At 46.4% G+C, this 19,883-nt stretch overlaps 1 protein-coding gene across 1 annotated transcript; it reads left to right on the top strand.

Annotated features, from left to right (window-relative positions):
• Positions 1 to 126: 126 nt before the first annotated feature.
• On the top strand, positions 127 to 12,201 carry HEATR9 (HEAT repeat containing 9). Its single transcript, XM_028109012.1, has 15 exons — positions 127 to 214; positions 1,125 to 1,174; positions 2,631 to 2,812; positions 3,071 to 3,197; positions 3,406 to 3,462; positions 3,647 to 3,703; positions 4,581 to 4,638; positions 5,008 to 5,138; positions 8,427 to 8,609; positions 9,016 to 9,108; positions 9,214 to 9,333; positions 10,438 to 10,511; positions 10,999 to 11,050; positions 11,491 to 11,577; positions 11,821 to 12,201. Exons 1-15 carry the CDS (start codon positions 127 to 129, stop codon positions 12,199 to 12,201), a joined length of 1,740 nt encoding a protein of 579 aa, XP_027964813.1.
• The last annotated feature ends 7,682 nt before the right edge of the window (positions 12,202 to 19,883 follow it).

Below are 19,883 nucleotides of genomic sequence, written 5' to 3' on the forward strand. Positions count from 1 at the left end.
CCCAGTCCCTCACCAGTTCCCCTTGTGCCACAGAGGACAGGTCTCCCCCAGCTGTGCCCCCACGCTCCCAACAGCCCTGCATGGCCCCACCTAGGTTCCCTCTGGCCTCACCAGAAGAAGAGGAGGATGGCCTATGAAAAATCAACTGATATCTTTGACATCTCCAGGTCCATGTTCAAGTACCCATGGCTGGAATACCCAGAAAGGACCAAAGGTGAGGCTGGAACAGACAGGAACAAAGTCAAGGGTGGGGCCTGAAAAGAAAAGCTCCCTGGCTCCCTTTCCCAAGACAGGGGTCTGGTGAGTGCAGCAAACCCACAGGAAGGGTCAGGGCAGGCCACTGGACACTTGGTGCCTCCCCAAGGCCTTCAAGGTAAGTCTCCACGACCCGCAAAGATGGGACATCTGTCTCTCTAGCTTCCGCTCCCACATCTGCACCCTGCTCTCTACCCAACTCCCCACCTCCCGGTCTTTGAAAGAAGTCATTCCTCGTGTCTAGCGCTCTTCCCCCTTATCTATCGGGCTAACCCCAACGTGGATTAAAGACTGAGCCTCTGGGAAACCTTCCCTGATCCTCCCAGCCAGGTTAGGGGCCTCATTTGTACCACCTGTGCCCGTATCCTCACATTTGTCTCCCTTTGTTAATCACTAGTAAACAATTCTGTCTCACCAGCTAGATCTGTGGTTTTCAGAGTGCGGTCCCAGGATGAACAGCATCAGTATCTTGTTAGAAAGGCAAATCCCCAGCCCCCACCCCAGATCTGCTGAATCTATACTCAGGATGAGTGCCAGAAATTGGTTTTAAGAAGCTCTCCAGGGGAATGTATGGTGATTAACATAACAAAAAAAAAAAGGAAGCTCTCCAGGTGATCCTACAACACACTCAAGTCTGAGAACCACTGAACGAGACCACTGGTTGTCACCATCAGCTGCACATTAGAATCCTCTGGGGAGCTTTCTGAAAGGCCTAGGCCCTATCCCCAGAGCATCAGATTCAATTAGTCTGATGTAGGGCCAAGGCAGGTTAAAAGTTCCCCCAAATAATTCTAACATGCAGCATTCACTAAATGCTGAATAAATGAATGCCTGACTGGATGATTCTTAGCCCACCATTTGTACCACAGAACTCAGAAAAGTCACGGCTCCTGTTCACCTGCCCTTGTCCTGCTACCAGGTAAGACCCCTAACTTTTGCCCCTCCCCGCCCCGGAAGCTTCGTTAAAGTGGGAGGGGCAGCAGACTGCCCCTTTCCTCTAAGGCCAGGTCACAGAACCCTTACACTCATCCTTGGGATTGCCGCTAGTTCTGTGTGACCTTGGACAAGTCACTTGCCCCCCGCCCCCGGGGCCTCAGGAGCTTCCTCAGTCACAGGCCAACCCCCGTCCCGCTCCATTCGTGGAGATGCTATGAGCTACTATCTGTAAGGCCTGGGATTAACGCAGGCAGTGCTTAATAAGGAGTCATTTTTATTCATTAATGCGGGGATCCTCATAGTTAGAGTTGCCAGATAGAATACTGGATGCCCAACTAAATTTGAATTTCAGATAAGTAACTTCTTGTATAAATATGTCCCAAATATGGTATCCAATACCTAAAATCTAAATTTACCTGGGCGTCCTGTTTTGTTTTTTTTTTATTTGCTTGGTTCTCACTAAATCATTGACATCCCTACTCATTACGAGTCAATACTCCACTTTCTGAAATCATGGCAGTCATCTGACAACCTTTACTATGATCTTCTCCATCACCACAGGGAAAAACACTGGCTGGAGCCCCTCTTGTTGCTCAGAGAACTGACTCTGACAAAGGCTGGGGCAGAGATAGGAGGGAATTCTAGCCAAATCTGTGGAGAAAGTCCCCTGACCCACCCACCACCCTCCACTACAATCACAGCTGCAGTTTCACGACCGTTTAAGAGATAGGTTGTTTAAGGAAATTCTGCTTTTCCAACTAAACTGTGAAGTTCCACGAAGGGCAGGGATGATAACTGCCTCCCCAGCACCTAGCACAGTGCTTGGCACTTAGCAGGTGCTCGGTGAGTATCTGCTGCATGCCTGAATGAATAGCCTGTCTTTCCCCTCTTCACATCTCCCTCACCCCTTGCCTTTTCTTTTTTTTTTTTTAAGATTTATTTATTTTGTCAGAGAGAGAGAGAGAGAGAGCACAAGCAGGGGGAGCGGCAGGCAGAGGGAGAAGCAGGCTCCTTTGCCTAGCAAGGAGCCCGATGCGGGACTCGATCCCAGGACCCTGGGATCATGACCTGAGTCGAAGGCAGACGCGTAACCGACAGAGCCACCCAGAGCCTTTTCAAAGTGCTTCGAAATCCTCAAATAACCAGTGTACTCGGATTGGCTTACAGATCAACAAGGGCTTCACAATCTTGATCTCATTTGTTCTTCGCAACAAGGGCTACAGAAAAAAACAAGGATTATTAGCTCCATTCTGCAGATGAGAAGAAGACTGAGATCTTGGTGGGTGAAGTCACTTGCCCAAGTCACACAATGGGTAGGAGGTCTCTGACTCCAGCTGAGAGACTAAAGGGCATCCCTCTCACCTAGTCCCTTCTTATCCTGGTCTTTTTCCTGGCTGAGGAATATCCCCTCCCACTGCTGTGCCATTCACACCCCCCAGATGCCAAAGGAAGAGTTTCCCCCAAGCCCAGAGTGCTGGAGGCAGCACCCGAGCAAGCCACATTCAGTGCCTTACTGCTACTTCAAGAAGCCTGAGATCTACACACACTGGCACACTCTGTATGATCAGCGACAAGAACGGGATGCCCAGAAAATGTTGTGGAAAATGAGAGATCACCCTAGGTGTGCTTTGCTCCTTCCTATTCTCCACACCCTTCATACCTTCTAGGAAAGAGAGGAAGGAGAAGGAAGGAGTGGGGTAGGGGGTGGGGCAAATCCAGCTTACAGATCCCAGAGAGGAGCCTGGGGTAGGAGGCGGTGCATCTGTCTTCCTCTGGTCCCATCTCTGAGCTGGGCTGAGGACCAAGGGCAGAGGAAAGTTTGTGAAGTACGAGGGAGGGAACAAGGGGACCAAGGCTGCCTGTGCAATTTCTCACACAGGCAACTCAAAGAGGGCACGCCCATCCAAAAATTCCATCTCCCTATGAGCAAGTTGACTATAAAATCTCGGATGGCATCCAAGCCCTCAGACCCTACTGGGAACCTCCTGAAGTGGCAAAGATTAAAGGTCAGGGACCACGGTGGGAGGGAGACTGGGGAGACTCCCTTTCTGTGGGTGCCCTTACCTTGGGCTCACATTATCCTTCAGCCCTCAGTCCCTGCCTACAAAATGGAGGGAGGAAAGGAAAAGGGATTGGATGAGCTCCTCTCTGTTTGAAGTTCTACAACTGTATTTATCCCTTTCTTCCTCTCCACTGGCTCCCTTGGATGGGCAGGAACTCACCAAAAGCCTAGAATCTCCCAGAGAGCATGAGCAGTTCTATGCAGCACAGGTGAGAGGCAGCAAGGGTGGTGGAGCATGGCCACAGGTAGGAGTTGGCTGAGCTGGGGAGCAGAAAGATGCTTGGGGTGGGGGAGGTGCATTCCAAGACAAAACTCCAGCTGTGTCCAGAGGCTGAAACTCATGGGGGTGGTATCTGAGCTCTCTTCCCTTTCTTCCACCCCCTGTTCTTGCAGGCTCTGGGATGCCTGGGTGTCAGTGACAAGTTTGTCATAGAGGCACTACGGCAGGTGGTGAGTCTAGGGCTGCATGGAGCTCATGAGAGGAGGAAACGGGGTCTGAGGTATGTGGAGCATGGGCACAGGGGCACAGACAAGGCTCGCCAAGGTGCAAGGATGCTGGGTCAGATGCAGTGAGGAGAGAGCTGCCAGTGTGCAGCATGCCCCATCTCATGCCCTTGGCTTTCTTGAAGGGCAGCTTGGTGGGGCTGGGGGAATCTGAAGTTCCCCTCTGTTGAACAGAAAAGATCCTCAACTGAAAAGCAGAAAAGAACTGGGACTGAGTTCATTCTCTACCTTAACTGAATCAATGCCCCGTGCTTATAGGCCAACTTATAATGGGGAACATGCGTTCTTATCCATATCCTCATTTAAATCTTACAAACTGGGAATAGACATTTGTGTCTGTATTTTTCTAATGATAAAATGGAAGCTCTGTGGGGCGCCTGGGTGGCTCAGTTGTTAAGCATCTGCCTTCGGCTCAGGTCGTGATCCCAGGGTCTTGGGATCGAGCCCCACATCAGGCTCCCTGCTCAGCGGGAAGCCTGCTTCTCCCTCTCCCACTCCCTCTGCTTGTGTTCCCTCTCTCTCTGTCAAAAAAAAAAAAAAATCTTAAAACAAAAAAATGGAAGCTCTGAGAGTGAGCCAAGTGACTTGCCCAAGGTCCCATGGCTACTAGATACCAGATAGGGATCGGAACAAAAGTCTTACTCCCAAGCTGTGTTCCTTCCACTGCACCATCCTGCCTGTTGTACTCTGTTTGAGCTTAGAAGGTCACTCTCTAGGCCTCGGTTTCCTCACTTGTAAATGAAAAGTTAAGCTGAGATGATTCTTAACGCTCTGACATTCCATCACCTTATGGCATATCTCCACCACCTGCCTCTTAAATCAGGCCCAAACCGGTCCAGAGAAAGTCAAGTATGAGGCCTGTCGAAGCCTGGCCATGCTGGGTGAGTATGTCCCCTCCCTGAGGGGCAAGTGGGAGAAGGTGAGAAAGGAAGCAGTGCAGCCCCTTTCCCCTTTGGGTAAGGACACCCCACTTCTACCTAGCATTTGGCAGGATCTGGGAGCTAGCCTAGTACTGTGGGCAGAGAGAGGAAAGTGGGGTGAAAAGGAGAAGAGATTGGGAGGGAGTGGGTGGGTCCCTGGAACTCCAGCCATGCTCAGCCAGCTGCACCAGTGTCCTGGGAGGACGGGCAACACGTGGGGATCCAGTACTTAGAACTTCTGTCTCGAGGGCACAGTGGAGTCAAATAGGTCCTGGCAGAGAGGAACAGTCCCTGAGGCTCTGCCCTGACCCAAGGACCTCCCTTGTCCAGGCTGCCTGAGTAAGCACGTGATCCAGGTTCTCATCACACAGCTGAAGGGGCAAAATGAGGGGCAAAGGATGGATTCTCTGACAGGGCTACGAGAGGCTCTGAACTCCTGGGCTGCTGTCCCCAAAGACAAGGTGATTGGGAGAAGAGTCAGTAACTGGGGCAGGGTAGGACAAGGTAATTGATGGTGCTGGCTGGGGTTAGGTCAGGGAGAAGGTAATCCCTAGCTCCTAGCCCTGATGGGAGAAGACACTGCCCTCGTGGAGTTCCCTGTGGAACAGTTTCCCTGAATAGAAGCGCTGGCAGGGCCACGTAGGAGTCACACAACCCCTGAAAAGCCAGCTCTCAGTGCCGCGGTCTGTTCATTTCCAAAATGGGGGAGAGTCACACTCATCAGGATGAGCACTGAGTAATGTACAGAACTGCTAAATCACTGAATTGAAACTAACAGAACGCTGTACGTTAACTATACTGATACAACAAGCTATTTTTCAATAAAATTTTTCAATAAATTTTTCTATTTTTCAATAAAAATTCATCAACAGATTAAACAAAATGGATAGTAATTATAGCATTGTTAAGAAGATTAAATGAGATAATGTATGTAAAGCACTTCGTTCAATGCCTGTGCTTTTTAAATGGTAACCATTATCATCCTTAAAATAACCTACTAAAGAAAAAACCTCTCTCAAGAGGGGAAAGGGATCAAGAGAGTCTGCAACACTACTCAAATTTTTTCCCTTTTAGGGTCCTCTTACTCTGAGCCCATCACTGTTCCGTGTGAAATAGAAGTCATCATTCATCCATTTACTCAACAAAAATACATATTTTAAATCAGCTATCACATGCCAGGCACTGTCCCAGGCCCTTAAGATACATCAGTGAACCAAACAGACTAAGATCCCCTGCTCTTGTGGAGCTTACCTTCTAGTTGGGGAGACATATAATAACCAGTAAACTTAATTATATAGTATGTTAGAGGTGACAAGTGCAGTGGAAAAATTAGGTAGCAGGGTGAGGATGATCAGGAATGCCAAGTGGGGATGGGACTAAGCTGCAGTTTTAAACACAGAAGGGAGGGAAGGCTTCATTTAGAAGGTGTCATGTGAGCAAAGACCCGAAGAAGGTGAAGGTGTTAGCCTTGCAGATATCTGAGAGAAGGCATTCCCAGCAGAAGGGCCAATCGGTGCAAAGGCTCTAAGGCAGGAGGGTGCTTGGCATTGGTCCAGGGACAGCAAGGAGGCCAGAGTGGTTGCAGCGGACTGGAAATAGAGAAAGTAGTAAAAATGATGGTAGGTCAAAGTAGTTAACAGGAGACTCAATTATACTAGATCTAGATCGACTAAATCATACTAAATCATTGCTTTCTGGACAACTTCAAGTACTTGGACTTCTACTTTGTCTGAAGTAAGGAACAAAGCAGTGACATAATCTAACTTACATTTCAAAAGGTTCACTCTGCTGTGCTGAGAAAAGATGGGAGGTGGGGGTGGGGCATCAGGTGGAAGCAGGTGGACCAATTAGGGGCTACTGAAGCAATCCTGGTGAGATATAATGGTGGCATGGATCACGGTGGTCGTAGTGGGATTAGTAAAACTCTTGACAGGTTGAATGTGAGCTACAAAAGCCAGTGAGGAAACAAGGATGAAGCCAAGGTTTTTGGCCTAGTGGCTGAAAGGGTGGAGTTGTTATTAACCAAGATGGATAAAGTTGCAAGTGGAACAGGTTTGGAGGTAATATCAGAAGTCCAGTTTTGGACAAGTTATGTTCAAGATGTTACTGGACCTCCAACGGAGACAGCAGGTAGAGTTGTATGTACAATTTTGAGTTTAGTATATGTGCTGCCAAAGCGAGCACACGATTTTGAGTTTAGAAGTCTGAACCAGAGAAAGGAATTTATGAGTTGTTGGCATATAGACAGCCTTTAATGTCATTCAATTAGATGAGATCACTAAGGACCAAGTAGGAAATCTTGGGGCATCCCAATATTAAGAGCTCAGGGAGAAGAGGAAAAACCAGTAAATAATGACAGCAGGCCATCAGGTAGGAAGACAACCCAAGAGTATGGTATTCTGAAAATCAGGTGAAGAACATATATCAAGGAAAGGAAACAAATCAACCACATCAAATAATATAAGGACTGAGAACTGATACACAGATTAACAATGTAGGAATCCTTGATTATCTTAACAAGTCTGGTGGGGTCATGGCAGTGTAGGTCTGACAGAAGGAGTTTAAGAGTGAACAGGAGGAAAGAAATTAGAGATGGCAAGAATGGACAACTTTCCAAGTTTTGCTGGCAAGGACTGTAGCTGGCACCAGGGGTTGATTTAAGAAAAAAGAAAAATAATAGCATGTTTCTATGGTCCAGTAGTTAGAAAAATGATAACTTGGAAGAGAGAATAAAGAGTTGTGATTAGGTATAAAGAGATGAGGTCTAACACACAAGTGGAGATGGCCACAGTCTATACTAATAAGAGGAGGGAAGAATATATGGCTGCAGGTGTTGGACAGAAATGGTGGTAGGTGCCTCTGGAACTTCTTTTCCAGTTGCTTATATTTGCTCAATAAAGTAGGAAACAAGGTCATCAGCTGAGAGTTAAGAATGGAGGAAGAAGTGTTGGAGGTTCCAGAGGACAGGGTGTGAATCAGGAGCGCGGGAAAAAGAACTGCCCATGGAAAAACAGTATGGTTACTAGGTAGCACTAAGGGTCTACACGAGGTTTGTGTTCACACATTCAAAGCGAGATCAGTCATCATAACCGTGTGCTTTTATCCAGGAGGTGCAGGCACAGAGTAAGTCGAGAGTTGACTACAATGAAGCAAGAGGCAGTAAAGGAGTTGAGTAAGGCAAGCAAGTGACTATAGTAGGACCATGGAGTTTAAGCTGGGGTAGAGAGGGAAGAAAATGAGGAGCAATGAAAAGGTGCTCAGTGGACTGTTAATCCTTGTGGAAGTCCAATAATTATTGGCAAGACAGGAGCTGGAAAGATAGGAGGTGATGGTCAGAGAGTGGGATCCATGAAACGGAGATCATGGAGAAGTCACAGTAAGAGATAATGATAAAAACCTCTCTGTGAAAATTAATGGTTGACATAGAATGGAGGACAAGGACAAGATTATTGGAGAACAGAAGGAGCAATGACGTGTGTATTTTTTTAAATGTCAGGAATTAAGATAGCAGAAGTGCTCGAGAGTGACATTCATCCGTCCACAAGATAAAGTCGTAGAGAAATGAGATAAGACCTAGGAGCAAGTAGAGGACAACAAAAATAAGGGGAAGTGGGTAAAATAATCTGAGGACATGAGATTCATTCTGGGGAGGAGGGACAATGCTGTGGAAATGGCAGTGAATTGCCCTCTTAACAAAGCCTGGCTAAAGACATAGTCCCCCTGCCCATTTCACTTCTTGTCTCCCTCAGAGGACTCAGGTCGGGGATGAAGAGAAGTTGGTACCTGTGCTGCAGATGCTGATACATAAGTCATCGGACGAAGCAGCTGTGGAGGCAGCCCTGTGCTTGGGTTTCCTGAGGCCCTGCAGCAACACAGCTCAAGAGTTCTTGTTGCAGTGCCTGAGCCAAGGGTCCAAAGCCCAGCAGATGAAGGTGTGAAGGGCAGGAGGCTGGGCTCCCTGGGGAGCACTGGGGAACCAGAGGCCAGTGCTGACTTTGGTATAGTCTGGACCCCGTCATACTCAACCAGAGAAAAGAAGTCTCAGCAGGGAGCACTGCGGGGCCCTGTGTGTCTATGAATATGTATATGCATGAGTACGGGGTCACATAGATGTGTGAGTGTCCATGTGTCTGTATATATTTGATTTGTATGAACGTTCATTTATAAATGTGCACGTATGTGCCCACATGAACTGAGGTTCTCACTCAAAAGGCGAGGAGGCAGGAGACAGACCCCATCTGTTCCCCATGAGTTTTAGGCTCAGCCCTCAAGCCTACCTGGCCACCCAGATGCCTCTTGGCCCTGTACACCCCACCCTACCCTGCCTGCCCCCCACAGGCACTCAGGATGCTGGTCAAGATGATGCATGTACACACAGCTACAGTCACCAGGGCCATTCTAGACCAGCTGTGCTATTCTAGTGTCCTGGAGGTAAGCTCTCCGACTGCCTAGGACCCTTCTTTCTCCAGCACTAGCACAGGGGTGAGGGATAAGGAAGAGAGTCTACCCTTTATACCTTCCCACCTCTGCTCTCAGCACCGCTTTGAAGCCACCCAGATGCTCAAAGCCATTGGGCTGGAAAAGATCCAGGCACAAGAGCTGGAGGGATTCACATTTGACCTGCTCTGGAGGAAGACATATAATGAACCTTTCCTTGTAAGTGAGACCAAAGCTCCCAAGCCCCAGGCAGCCCAAACCCTCCTCCTTTCTCTTCTCTGACGACCTCCCACAGCTTGGCTCCCACCACACTGCCCCACAAAGTATCATATTCACTCTAAGGCACTAAAGCACTCCCTGTTCCTCTAATACTGCGCATGTTTTCAAGCCACCTTGCTTTTGCTCAGGCAGTTCTCTCAGCGCAAAGTGCCAAGTCATCCCTCCCTCCCCCTGCAAGGTAAAAATTGCCTCATGCTATTATTCACGCCTCCCTCCTTCTGCCCTGTCACAGTGATTGCTCCTGCAAGGCCAGTCCACCTTCTATGGGAACCTTTCCCAAATCACCTCCAACAGAATGAATCCTGCTTTCCTCTGTGCTCCTTTGCTTTCATCTTTTTGTAGCTTGTTACAGAACCAGCCACAGAACTTCTAAAGACATTTTTCTAAAATGTAAATCAGATTGTGTCTCACCTCTGCATAAAACTTTTCAGTAGCTCCCCAACGCCCTCAGGAAGGCTTACATTGCCCTTTACCACTCAAGGCCTGCTTCCCTCTCTAGCTTCATCTCTCTCTCCCCACTCCTGCTCAGGGCCACACACCAGCTAAGCTTAAAAATGACCTTGTCCTCATTTATACCTGTTATCCCAGTGTAATTCCTCAGAGTACCCCACTTTGAAGGGTCTCACTGTGGTCACCTAGCTAAACTGAAATATTTTCTGTTCCCCAACCTCTGTGTGCTCTCTCCTGCCTCTAAGCTTTTGTACATGCCCTCCACTCTGCCCAAAAAGTCATCCCGCCCCCAGCCCTCTACTGGTTAACTGCTATCCACCTTTCAGGCTTCAGCTGAGGCATCACTTCTTCCAGCAAATCTTGCTGATACTTGGACTAAGGAGACCCTCCTGTGTTCACCCTATAGTTAGTTCAGTTGTAACGCTTAAAACGGTAGTGTGACGGCCTACTCATCTGCTTCCCCTACCAGACCATGAGCCCCTCAAGACAAGGACCGTATGTAGCACAAAGGTCAACATTCGGTAAAGGTTGGTGAGCACTTCAAGGTACACTCCTGTATTCTTTCTCTGTTGTCCCACCTTAATCCCCCTTCAGGCTATGAGGCAGGCTGTGGCTGAAACGGTGGAAGAGCTCAAGATGAAGCCTACAATGATGAACTTGCTGGAGGCGTGAGTGGCTCAGGCTGGGAGCTCCCAGAGCCAAATCCTAGGCTGTGGGAAAGGGGCACAGGGTCGGAAAGAGCTGAGAATCTGATCCCAGTTCTTACTTCTCACTTGCCTATGCCCCTGGCCAAGTCACTCTTTGACCCCTAGGATTTTTCTTTATCTGTAAAAGGGGGCCAATAATACCTACCACTCAGGGTTGCTATAAAATATAAGAGCTCAAATTAAGATGAGGACACGAAAGGAATCTATAAAAAGTAGAATTCTGGACAGATGTGAGTCCTAATTGTCATTCAGTGCCTCCTGGCAAACTGCAGTACCTGCCTTTCCCTTCCTCGCCCCTTTCCTGACCTAAGTAACAAGAGGGAGCAATTGATGAAATTAGCATCACTCATTGGCCTTAAGCCTGACTCACTCTGGGCTGCAAGAAGAAACAACCAGCCTTTCTCCCCTACCCTCTAATTGGATAACACACTCATTCCCTTCTACATAGGCAACTGATGAACTCAAATGCCACTGCACGCCAGGAAGCAGTCATCTCTTTGGTAAGGCCAGCTCTGCTTCTCTGGCCAGACATGTTGGTGGCCAGCGGAGTAGGCAGCTGAGCACAATTACTTAGCGGCAGAAAGGGCTATAAAGTTTGGGGAGGTTTGCTGGCTTGTTTTAGAATTCCGGCCCTACCAGGAATTCAGGGGTAACCTCTTCTTCAGGATTGGAGGTAGGTGGGATAAGGGACAGGAGATGGGTATAAGAGACGTTGCTTAGAATTTGCAGGAATTGTCTTGACTCTTCCTGGTGAACAGTATGCGCTGGAACCCAATGCAGTGGCCCCAAAAGGGAAAAAAAGGGATACCTCAGCTGGGGAGCCATAACGCCCCCTCTCTCCAGGCCACAGGGTTATCAGAGGGGGACTAGAATGAAAAAGAGCACAGATGTGCATCTTCCTAGGCTGGCTACTTAGTCACTCTCATTCTGCCTCTGCCAGGGCGTCCTGGGGATCCGCAACCCACAAGTGTTCCACTTGCTCCTGGACATGCTAGACACAGAAAAGAGCCAGGCTGTGAAGAAAAGCGTAAGGCATTCCCGCCCACCTCCTCCACTTTCCTACCCCTCCTCTAAGCCTCTCCCACCCATCCTCACCACTTCCTCTTTGTCAGGAGGGAGGAAAGGGGAATGAACCTCGGACATTATCCCTTGACTTCATTACTTGGGGCCATAGTGGCCTGTGGCCAGAGCATTCCCTCCCTGAGGCACCCCCTCCGCTCCTAGCCTTAGCCTGAAGTGAGCCAGCCATGGGACCTTTGTTTCAATGCAGCTACAAGAAACATTAACTCTCTTGGCCTCAACTGATCCCTGGATCCAAAACAAGCTGAAGAACAAGGTTCTCTTTGTATATGAGGCACTTAAGACTAATGAGGAGGAAGGGCCTACAAGGTTCCGGAAAGAGCCTGAGAACCCAGAAGAGTTAACTATCCAAGACTTTCAACTTGCACAGCTGAACCCCTTGTTTATTGCAAAGTCCAGAGCCACATCAGACCAACAGAAAAAGCTGAGTGCCCAGAGAGATTCTGCCTTCTACCTCACCTCTTCCTTCCCACCCTGTTTCTCTAAACCAACACACAAGGAACCAGCCACAGGGCCCTGGGTGCCAAGGATCAGGAAGCAGCTCCAGATTCTTGCTAAAACCTCCCAATAGCTCAGTTCTTCGGCCCAAGTCCCCACTCTCTCCCTGAGGTTGCGTCTCAGGCTCCCCCGAGAAAACAATCTATACCTATCTTCCATAAATAAATATCACTCTACCTATCACTGCTGGTCCCTTTGTCAGAGGCTGCATGGAAACTCAGGTCTCCTCACTCCTGGTTGAGTGTTAATTCACTCAAGCCACATGTCCTTTTCACAAAGGGAAAGAGCCAGAGCTGCTCCAGTGGCCAACCTGCCTCCCTAAATCAAGCCCTTGTTTATGCCCAGAATTTGATGAGCCTCTGCCCAGAGTGGGCTACAGAAGGGAAAGTAGGAGAAAATCCTGGAAAGCTTGGCTCTTAGACCATTTCCTCTAACATGTTGCCCCTCACTACCACTTCCCAGTAGTCAGGAGGTAACGAGATTATACTCAAGACCAACCATCTCTGCTGTCTCTTCACCACCTGCTTTCTGCCTTCCTCAGGGCCATGCCCTGTGACAGGCCCTATTTACACTCTAAAACTGCTTCAGTTTTTCTCCCTTGTTTGTTCTAAAGGCTTGTTTCCCTTTGCCAATAGGACCTGCCACACCAATCCCAACAATCTACATCCTCCATCAAAAAGAAAAAGCCCAGACTTTGTGTAGTCAGAAAAATCTGAAGTCTAAATCCTAGGGTCCATCACTTTCTTGAACTTTGACTTTGGACAAGTTAATCTTTCTGTTTCCTCACCTATAATAAAATGAGAGTAATGTACACTACTTCAGAGAGCTCTTCTGAGGAGTAAACAATATAAATCCTAATAGAGTGCCTAGCATCACATAGTAAGCACTCAAATGTGAGCTGCTTTTCTCTCTTTTCCTCTCTTCAGTGTTGTCATGTAAGCCTATGACCACCAGAGGTTAAAAACGTCCCGCCACCCCTATTAATTCCCCCAATCTGACTGAAGTGATCTAATGTGAGGTCAACTTCTTCCCATTAAGCAGAAAAAGGTCAAAGTAAAATAGATGCTCCTTTCCATTTCTCCACACTCCAGGTTCTAGAGTAGTCCAGTTCTTCTGAATCCAACATGATATGTGTCACTCAGATGTATCTTCCTACCTACCCCACCACTTCCAGATACATGTTTTGCCTCATAGAAACGTAAGTAAAAACCAAAAGAGTAGTGAAACTATTCTGGAGTATAAGCAACATTGCCTCCACTAGTGTGGCACAAAGCCCAAAGATGGTAAAAATGATCTTCCTCTCTTGCCCACTCTGCACCTTTGGGCCAATGAACAATCTAACCCAAATTTCCCTGGGCCTTAACAGCCTGTGGGTACAAACAAGGGCTTAATAACTACATAATTCAGGCTCTCAACTCCTGCAAAATCCTGCCCACAGATCTCCAACCCCTGCTCCTCCTCCTCCGTATTTCTGGCTCTCTAGAGGATGGTCTTATTACTTGACCAGATACCAGTCTCTGCTCAACACCTCAATCCTAGTTTCACCAATCCTCATATCAGAAGATTTAAGACAGCACTGAACATAAAGCTTTGCAGACATGTATCATATGACCTCACTGATATGAGGAATTCTTAATCTCAGGAAACAAACTGAGGGTTGCTGGAGTGGTGGGGGGTGGAAGGGATGGGGTGGCTGGGTGATAGACATTGGGGAGGGTATGTGCTATGGTGAGCGCTGTGAATTGTACAAGACTGATGAATCACAGATCTGTACCTCTGAAACAAATAATGCAATATACGCTAAGAAACAAAGAAAAGAAGATAGCAGGAGGGGAAGAATGAAGGGGGGGAAATCAGAGGGGGAGACAAACCATGAGAGACGATGGACTCTGAAAAACAAACAGGGTTCTAGAGGGGAGGGGGGTGGGGGATGGGTTAGCCTGGTGATGGGTATGAAAGAGGGCACGTTCTGCGTGGAGCACTGGGTGTTATGCACAATGAATCATGGAACACTACATCAAAAACTAATGTAATGTATGGTGATTAACATAACAATAAAAAAAAAAAAGCTCTGCAGAGAGCACCCACCATCTGGTACACCACCAATGTACTAGAGCATTCCCAGTAACAAAGCCACCTAGATTCAACACTCTGACCAAAATGCTTAATCCACGCTGTGGCCAGTTTCTCTCTGAAGCCTGAAAGCCCACTTCTCTCAGCCAACAGAATCTGTTGGTATTGCTCTTTGGACACCATCCAAAATATAAGTTCCCCCCCCTTCTCTCTCCTCCTCTCTTTCTAATGAAACCTCTGAATACACTTTCCGATGGCAGCAGAAACAACAAAAGGCATATACACCCTCCTCCTCTTCCAACATTCTCATCCATCTCTGTGCTATAACTGAAATCTGGTGCTCTCCCTTGAACTAGCCTCTTCCCAAAGTCTTAGGTGTTGCTCAACCTCCTCCATTCCTTTCAATGTCGCCATTGCCCTATGCCTTCATATAAAAATCACTGCTTCTCTGAGGGTCTTGGATCTCCAGTTATCCCACCCTCTGGTCCACTTCTCGTTTGCTCTCATTCATCGCCTGGACCTTAGTGTTCCTATCACCATGACGGTAACAACCATCCAATACCCCATCTCCTCAGTTCTTGATCTCAACTACAAAGGTTCCTCCCTTCCATTCACTTCAGCCACCCACTTCCATGACCACACCTAGCCCCTGTCATCCCCGGGAATTACTTCATCTCCAAAATCCTGAACATCTACTTGCGGACCCAAAGCTGTCTATGCAGCTCTTTTTATCCCCACTACCAGTTCTTTGAACACTATGCTCTTAATGTCCCTACATTCTTCATTAACTTCCTTTTTTTCTTCCTACTCAAGCCTGGACTTCATCCATCAACCACTATCCTCACTCTTCTCATACCTCTAGTAGGTATGAGACAAATTTGAAATTTTTATTCAGATTACTAGTTTCTGACTAGTAATATCCTTAACCCTGGATCAAACTGCCTCTGTTCCTATAAGCAGGTTGCTGATTAAAGATGGAGAAAAGTCACATATCCACACAGACTGTACCCACAGAACACTTGTTCCCTATGTTAACTGAGCTTGTATTGTTGCCTGGCAATTTTATGGGTTCCATACTTTCCTATTTCCTACAATAGGAAATTGTAGGTTGTTTCAAGTCTTCTCTGCTAGCCTCACATTTACTACATTCTCTTCAAACCTTCTATCATATTCCGCAACTCTCAGCAGACCATTACACTTTACTATACTTGGAAGGGAAAAAGACATCAGATGGAATTACCTCAACTTCCTGCCACCTCTTTTATAAGCATCCTTCTACATAGTAAAGAGCACAGGGCCAGATCCTTGGATTAGAATCCTGACTCTGCCATACACTAGAGATGTGATCCTCAGCAAGTTGCTTAGCCTCAGTGCCTCTGTTCCTCACTGTACCCTAGGAAAACCCCTTCCAAGTGACAATCAAAATCATTTATACCATTCACCTCCTTCCCTGAAATGTTCCCTTTACCTCCTTGGTTCACAGCATTGTTGTGCGAATTAGTTAACACACAGATTGCTTGTAACAGTGCCTGGCACATGGTAACCTCCCAATAGATGTTAATCATCTGTTACCATTATTACCAGCATCTGCAACTATCCTTACCTCCAGTAACAATGCAAGAAGCATTCTCCTCTTCTAAGGCAAATCCTTCACCAGTGCTCTGGTCACCATTCCTTCAAGGGATGTGAATATTAATTATCCCCATTTCCTTGCAAGGAGTATATAAACATGCTTAATACTCACCCATCTTAAAAAATAATCTCCCACAAACCCACATCCCTGCCTAGATGCCTCCTCCTCTTAACTCACCCCCCCTCTAACCACCCTTCATAATCAAGATTCTTAGTTGCCCATATTACTGGTCTCCATTTCTCTAATTTCTTTTACTTACCATCCCACTACATTTTGAGTTCAGAATTCAATTCTCTACCAAAAAGGCTTTTGATAGGCAGCAGTTCTCAAAAGGGGCAATTTTGCCCCCAAAAGGACATTCGGCAATGTTGGGAGACATTTTTAATCGTCACAACTGGGGGCTGCTACTGGTGTCTTGTGGTAGAGGTCAGGGATGCTGCTAAACATCCTACAATGCACAGGGCAGCCCCCCACAGCAAAGAATTATCCAATCCAAATGTCAGTAGTACCAAGGTTGAGAAACTCTGTGGCAAGATAATTTACAACCTCCATTATCACTAAATATGACTGCTTTCTATCCTTTTTAACAGACTTGGCCTGGCTTGAGCACTTGACACCACTAGCTTCTCCCTCCTTAAAACCCACTCTTCCTTTGGGTTCTATCAATTCCTCACTGGACATTCCCAGTCTCTATCTCAGGATCCTCTTCTATTATCTCAAGTATTAGCATTTCTCAGGGTCCTGTCCTAGGCTCTTCTCTCTCTACATACTATCTCCCCAAACCATTAAAATCAACTGAGGCTCTTTTATTTTTTTAAATGCCCAGGCCTAACAGATTTCACTGTCTTGGAGTGGAACCCAGCATCCTTGTGTTTTAAAAAACTTCCTCACTAATTCTAATATACAGCTTGGATGGTGAACAGTACTCTAGACAGTCTTACTGTAATTATATCCACTCGGCACTTTACCATTTATATGTTAATAGCTCTCATTAATCTCAAATCTCTATAACAGATTCATTTATTTAGTCAATATTCATTGAGTACCTACTCTTGTGCCTAACACTGTTCTAGGCAGTAGGGTAGAACAGTGAAAGACAGACAAGGTTCCCTACTCTCCTGGAGTTTATATTCTAATGGAGAAGAGAGAAATTGACAACCACAAAAAGATGATTCCAAATAGTGATAGATACTGTGATGACATTATAAGAGGAGATATGAGAGTCACTGGAGAGAGGCAGTTTTTTTTTTTTTTTTTTTGAGAGAGAGGCAGTGTTTTAAATAGGAAGGCCAGGGATGGGGGTGCCTGGGTGGCTCAGTCCTTAAGCGTCTGCCTTCAGCTCAGGTCATGATCAAGCCCCACATCGGGCTCCCTGCTCCACGGGAAGCCTGCTTCATCCTCTCCCACTCCCCCTGCTTGTGTTCCCTCTCTGTCTCTGTCAAATAAATAAATAAAATCTTAAAAAAAAAAAAATAGGAAGGCCAAGGACAGGGGCTGGAATCTGACCCAACATTGCAGTGAAAAGGAATCAGCCATGTGAATATTTGAGGAAGGAGAATCCTAGTATGCAAAGATACTGAAGCAGAAGCATATTTGGTACCATTAAGAATATGACCAGTGTGGTTAAAGCAAGGTAAGTATGGATAAATGTTACATAATAAGGTTGGAGAGGGAGACAGAGGCCAGATCATAAGGGCTTTGCAAGCCAGGGTAAGGAATTTATAGCCTACATAGCCTACATGTAATAAAAGTCAATGGGGTGCCTAGCTGGTTCAGTCGGTAGAGCATGTGACTCTCAATCTCAGGGTCGTGAATTTAAGTCCCACATTGGGCATGGAGACTACTTAAAATAAAAATTTAAAAAAAAAAGTCAGCGAAAGGCTTTTAAGAAGGCACGACACAGTCATTCAGTTCACATCTTTACAGTATCATTTGGCTGCTGTGGGAAAAACAGATTTCAGAGGAACAAGATTGTGTAGGGGGACCTATTAATAGGCTTTGCAACTGTACAGGAGAGAAAGAATTATAGTTCGTACCAGGATTGTAACCAAGAATATAAAGATGGTTTCGGGATATATTTTGGAGATTGAATTAAAAAGACCTGCAGGTATAGGATGAATGAAGGAGAAATCAAGTGTAAACTCTTAAGTTTTCTTTCTGGTCTGGGAGGACAGTGAAGACTTTTACTGAGATGAGGAAACCTAGGAAAAGAGAAACTGATCTGGAAAGGGAGATCAAAAGTTCTAGTTAGTCCGGCAGTCACCAAAAGAAAAAAAGAATGTTCTGTTCAGTACATCCTAATGAAAAGGTCAAGCAGAGGGGCACTTAGGTGGATCAGTTGGTTAAGTGTCTGCCTTCAGCTCAGATCATGATCCTGGAATCCCGGGGTCAAGCCCCATGTCCAGCTCCTGCTCAGGGGGAGTCTGCTTCTCCCTCTGCCCCTCCCAACTTATGCATGTGCACATGCGCTCCCTCTCAAATAAAAAAAAAAAAATTAAAAAAAAAAAAGACTAGGTCAAGTAGGAAGGTGAATATAATCCAGAGTTAAGGGCAGAGGTCAAGACTAGAGACTTAAATTTGGTAGTCATCACTATATTAGATGGTATTTAAAGCCACAGTCTGAATGAATTCTTCCAGGATAAAAATGGGTGTAAACAGAAAGACAAAGGTGATCAGAACAAGCCCTGAGAAACTTCCAACATGTGAAGGTCAAGTAGAGAAATTAGCAAAGGAGACAGAAGTCAGTAAAGAAAAAAAATCAGGGTGCATAATGTTGAGTGCCACTGTTTTCTAAGCTGCAGATTTACACACCCAGCTGCCTACTGAAATCACTCCCCTCATCTTGCTCCCAAACCTGTTCCTTTTCCCAGTGTCTCCTATTTAAACGAATAGCATATCTACCCATTACCAGGCCAGAAACCTGGCTTCTCTCCCCACAATTTCTGACATCTAGCCAAATCCTGTCAAATGTCCCTCCCTCATTTCTCAAATCAATTTAGTTCTCTCCTCCTCATCCAGTCACTGTCTGAGCTCAGACCAGAATCTCTCTCACCTGGCTCACCATTCTGTTTCCAATCCAGCGTCTCCACAAGGCAGCCATAAGCATCTTTCAGTTGACGCCACTCAGGTCAGGCCACTCCCCTGATTAAAATCTTTTAATAGCTCCCTTTTCGGAGGCAGAGTAAAAATGAAATGCAAGGACCTTCTCACCAAGCTTGCTCCAGTCTTACCTTTTGCAGGCCCTCCTTGAACTCCTCCCTCTAATCACAATGCACTACATACAATTCTCAAACGCAGAGCTTGTTCTTCACTCTTTCTTCTCTTAATTCCTGACTTATTTGTTCATGTCGTTCGTTTTCTGCTGGGAACACCATTTCCTCACCCAGCCTTCATACTTGGCCAACTCCTACTCTTCCCTCAAGACTTACCAAGCCTTCTTGACTCCATGTGACTGGATTAAGTGTCCTTTCAATCAGCCTTCCAAACAACTTGTACTTATTCCTCTTGGAGTACTTGTCAGACTGTATACTGTTTGCCTGATGGGCAACACATCCAGCATCTCATGCAATGCCTCACCCTTGGTTAAGGGTAGGAGAGGTAGTTCTTTAAGTAACATACCATGCACACTGGTATCTGGACCTCGGCTTGTCAAATCCTTACTCTTCCTACCTAGCCCTTAGACCTCACATTCCTAGCATCTACAACACTGCCCTAAATAAATGGTTCACAACTATAAACTGCAATTAAACGGACTGTATCAAAACCACCTGGTAAACTTGATATAGATTCCTAGGCCTAGCTTCCCACACCTAACAAGTTCTGATTAGACCTGGGGTGAGGTCTAGGAATCTGTAATTTTGACAACCTCCTCAGGTAATTCTGACATGCAGTCATTCTTGCAAACTACTACTCTAAACAGAGTAGGAGTTCAGTATTGTTGAAAGTAACATTATCAGTTCATGAAACAATGCATCTCTTAATTCTTTAGGGTTAGAGTCTGCTGTAGCTGAATCCTGAGTGTGACAGAACAATGCACTAATGTACAAGAG

This window comes from Eumetopias jubatus, unplaced genomic scaffold (assembly GCF_037043125.1).
Source record: "Eumetopias jubatus isolate StellerSeaLion01/CBP00866 unplaced genomic scaffold, mEumJub1_p1.0 scaffold_10, whole genome shotgun sequence".
In the NCBI taxonomy this organism is placed as follows: Eukaryota; Metazoa; Chordata; class Mammalia; order Carnivora; family Otariidae; genus Eumetopias; species Eumetopias jubatus.

Bases quoted from the DNA above. Each gene is read 5' to 3' on its own strand.
- HEATR9 (XM_028109012.1), top strand. From the start codon at position 127: ATGGCCTATGAAAAATCAACTGATATCTTTGACATCTCCAGGTCCATG. The intron at 1,175-2,630 runs GTAAGACCCCTA...CACACCCCCCAG, and splicing joins TGCCCTTGTCCTGCTACCAG to ATGCCAAAGGAAGAGTTTCC. The intron at 8,610-9,015 runs GTGTGAAGGGCA...TGCCCCCCACAG, and splicing joins CCAAAGCCCAGCAGATGAAG to GCACTCAGGATGCTGGTCAA.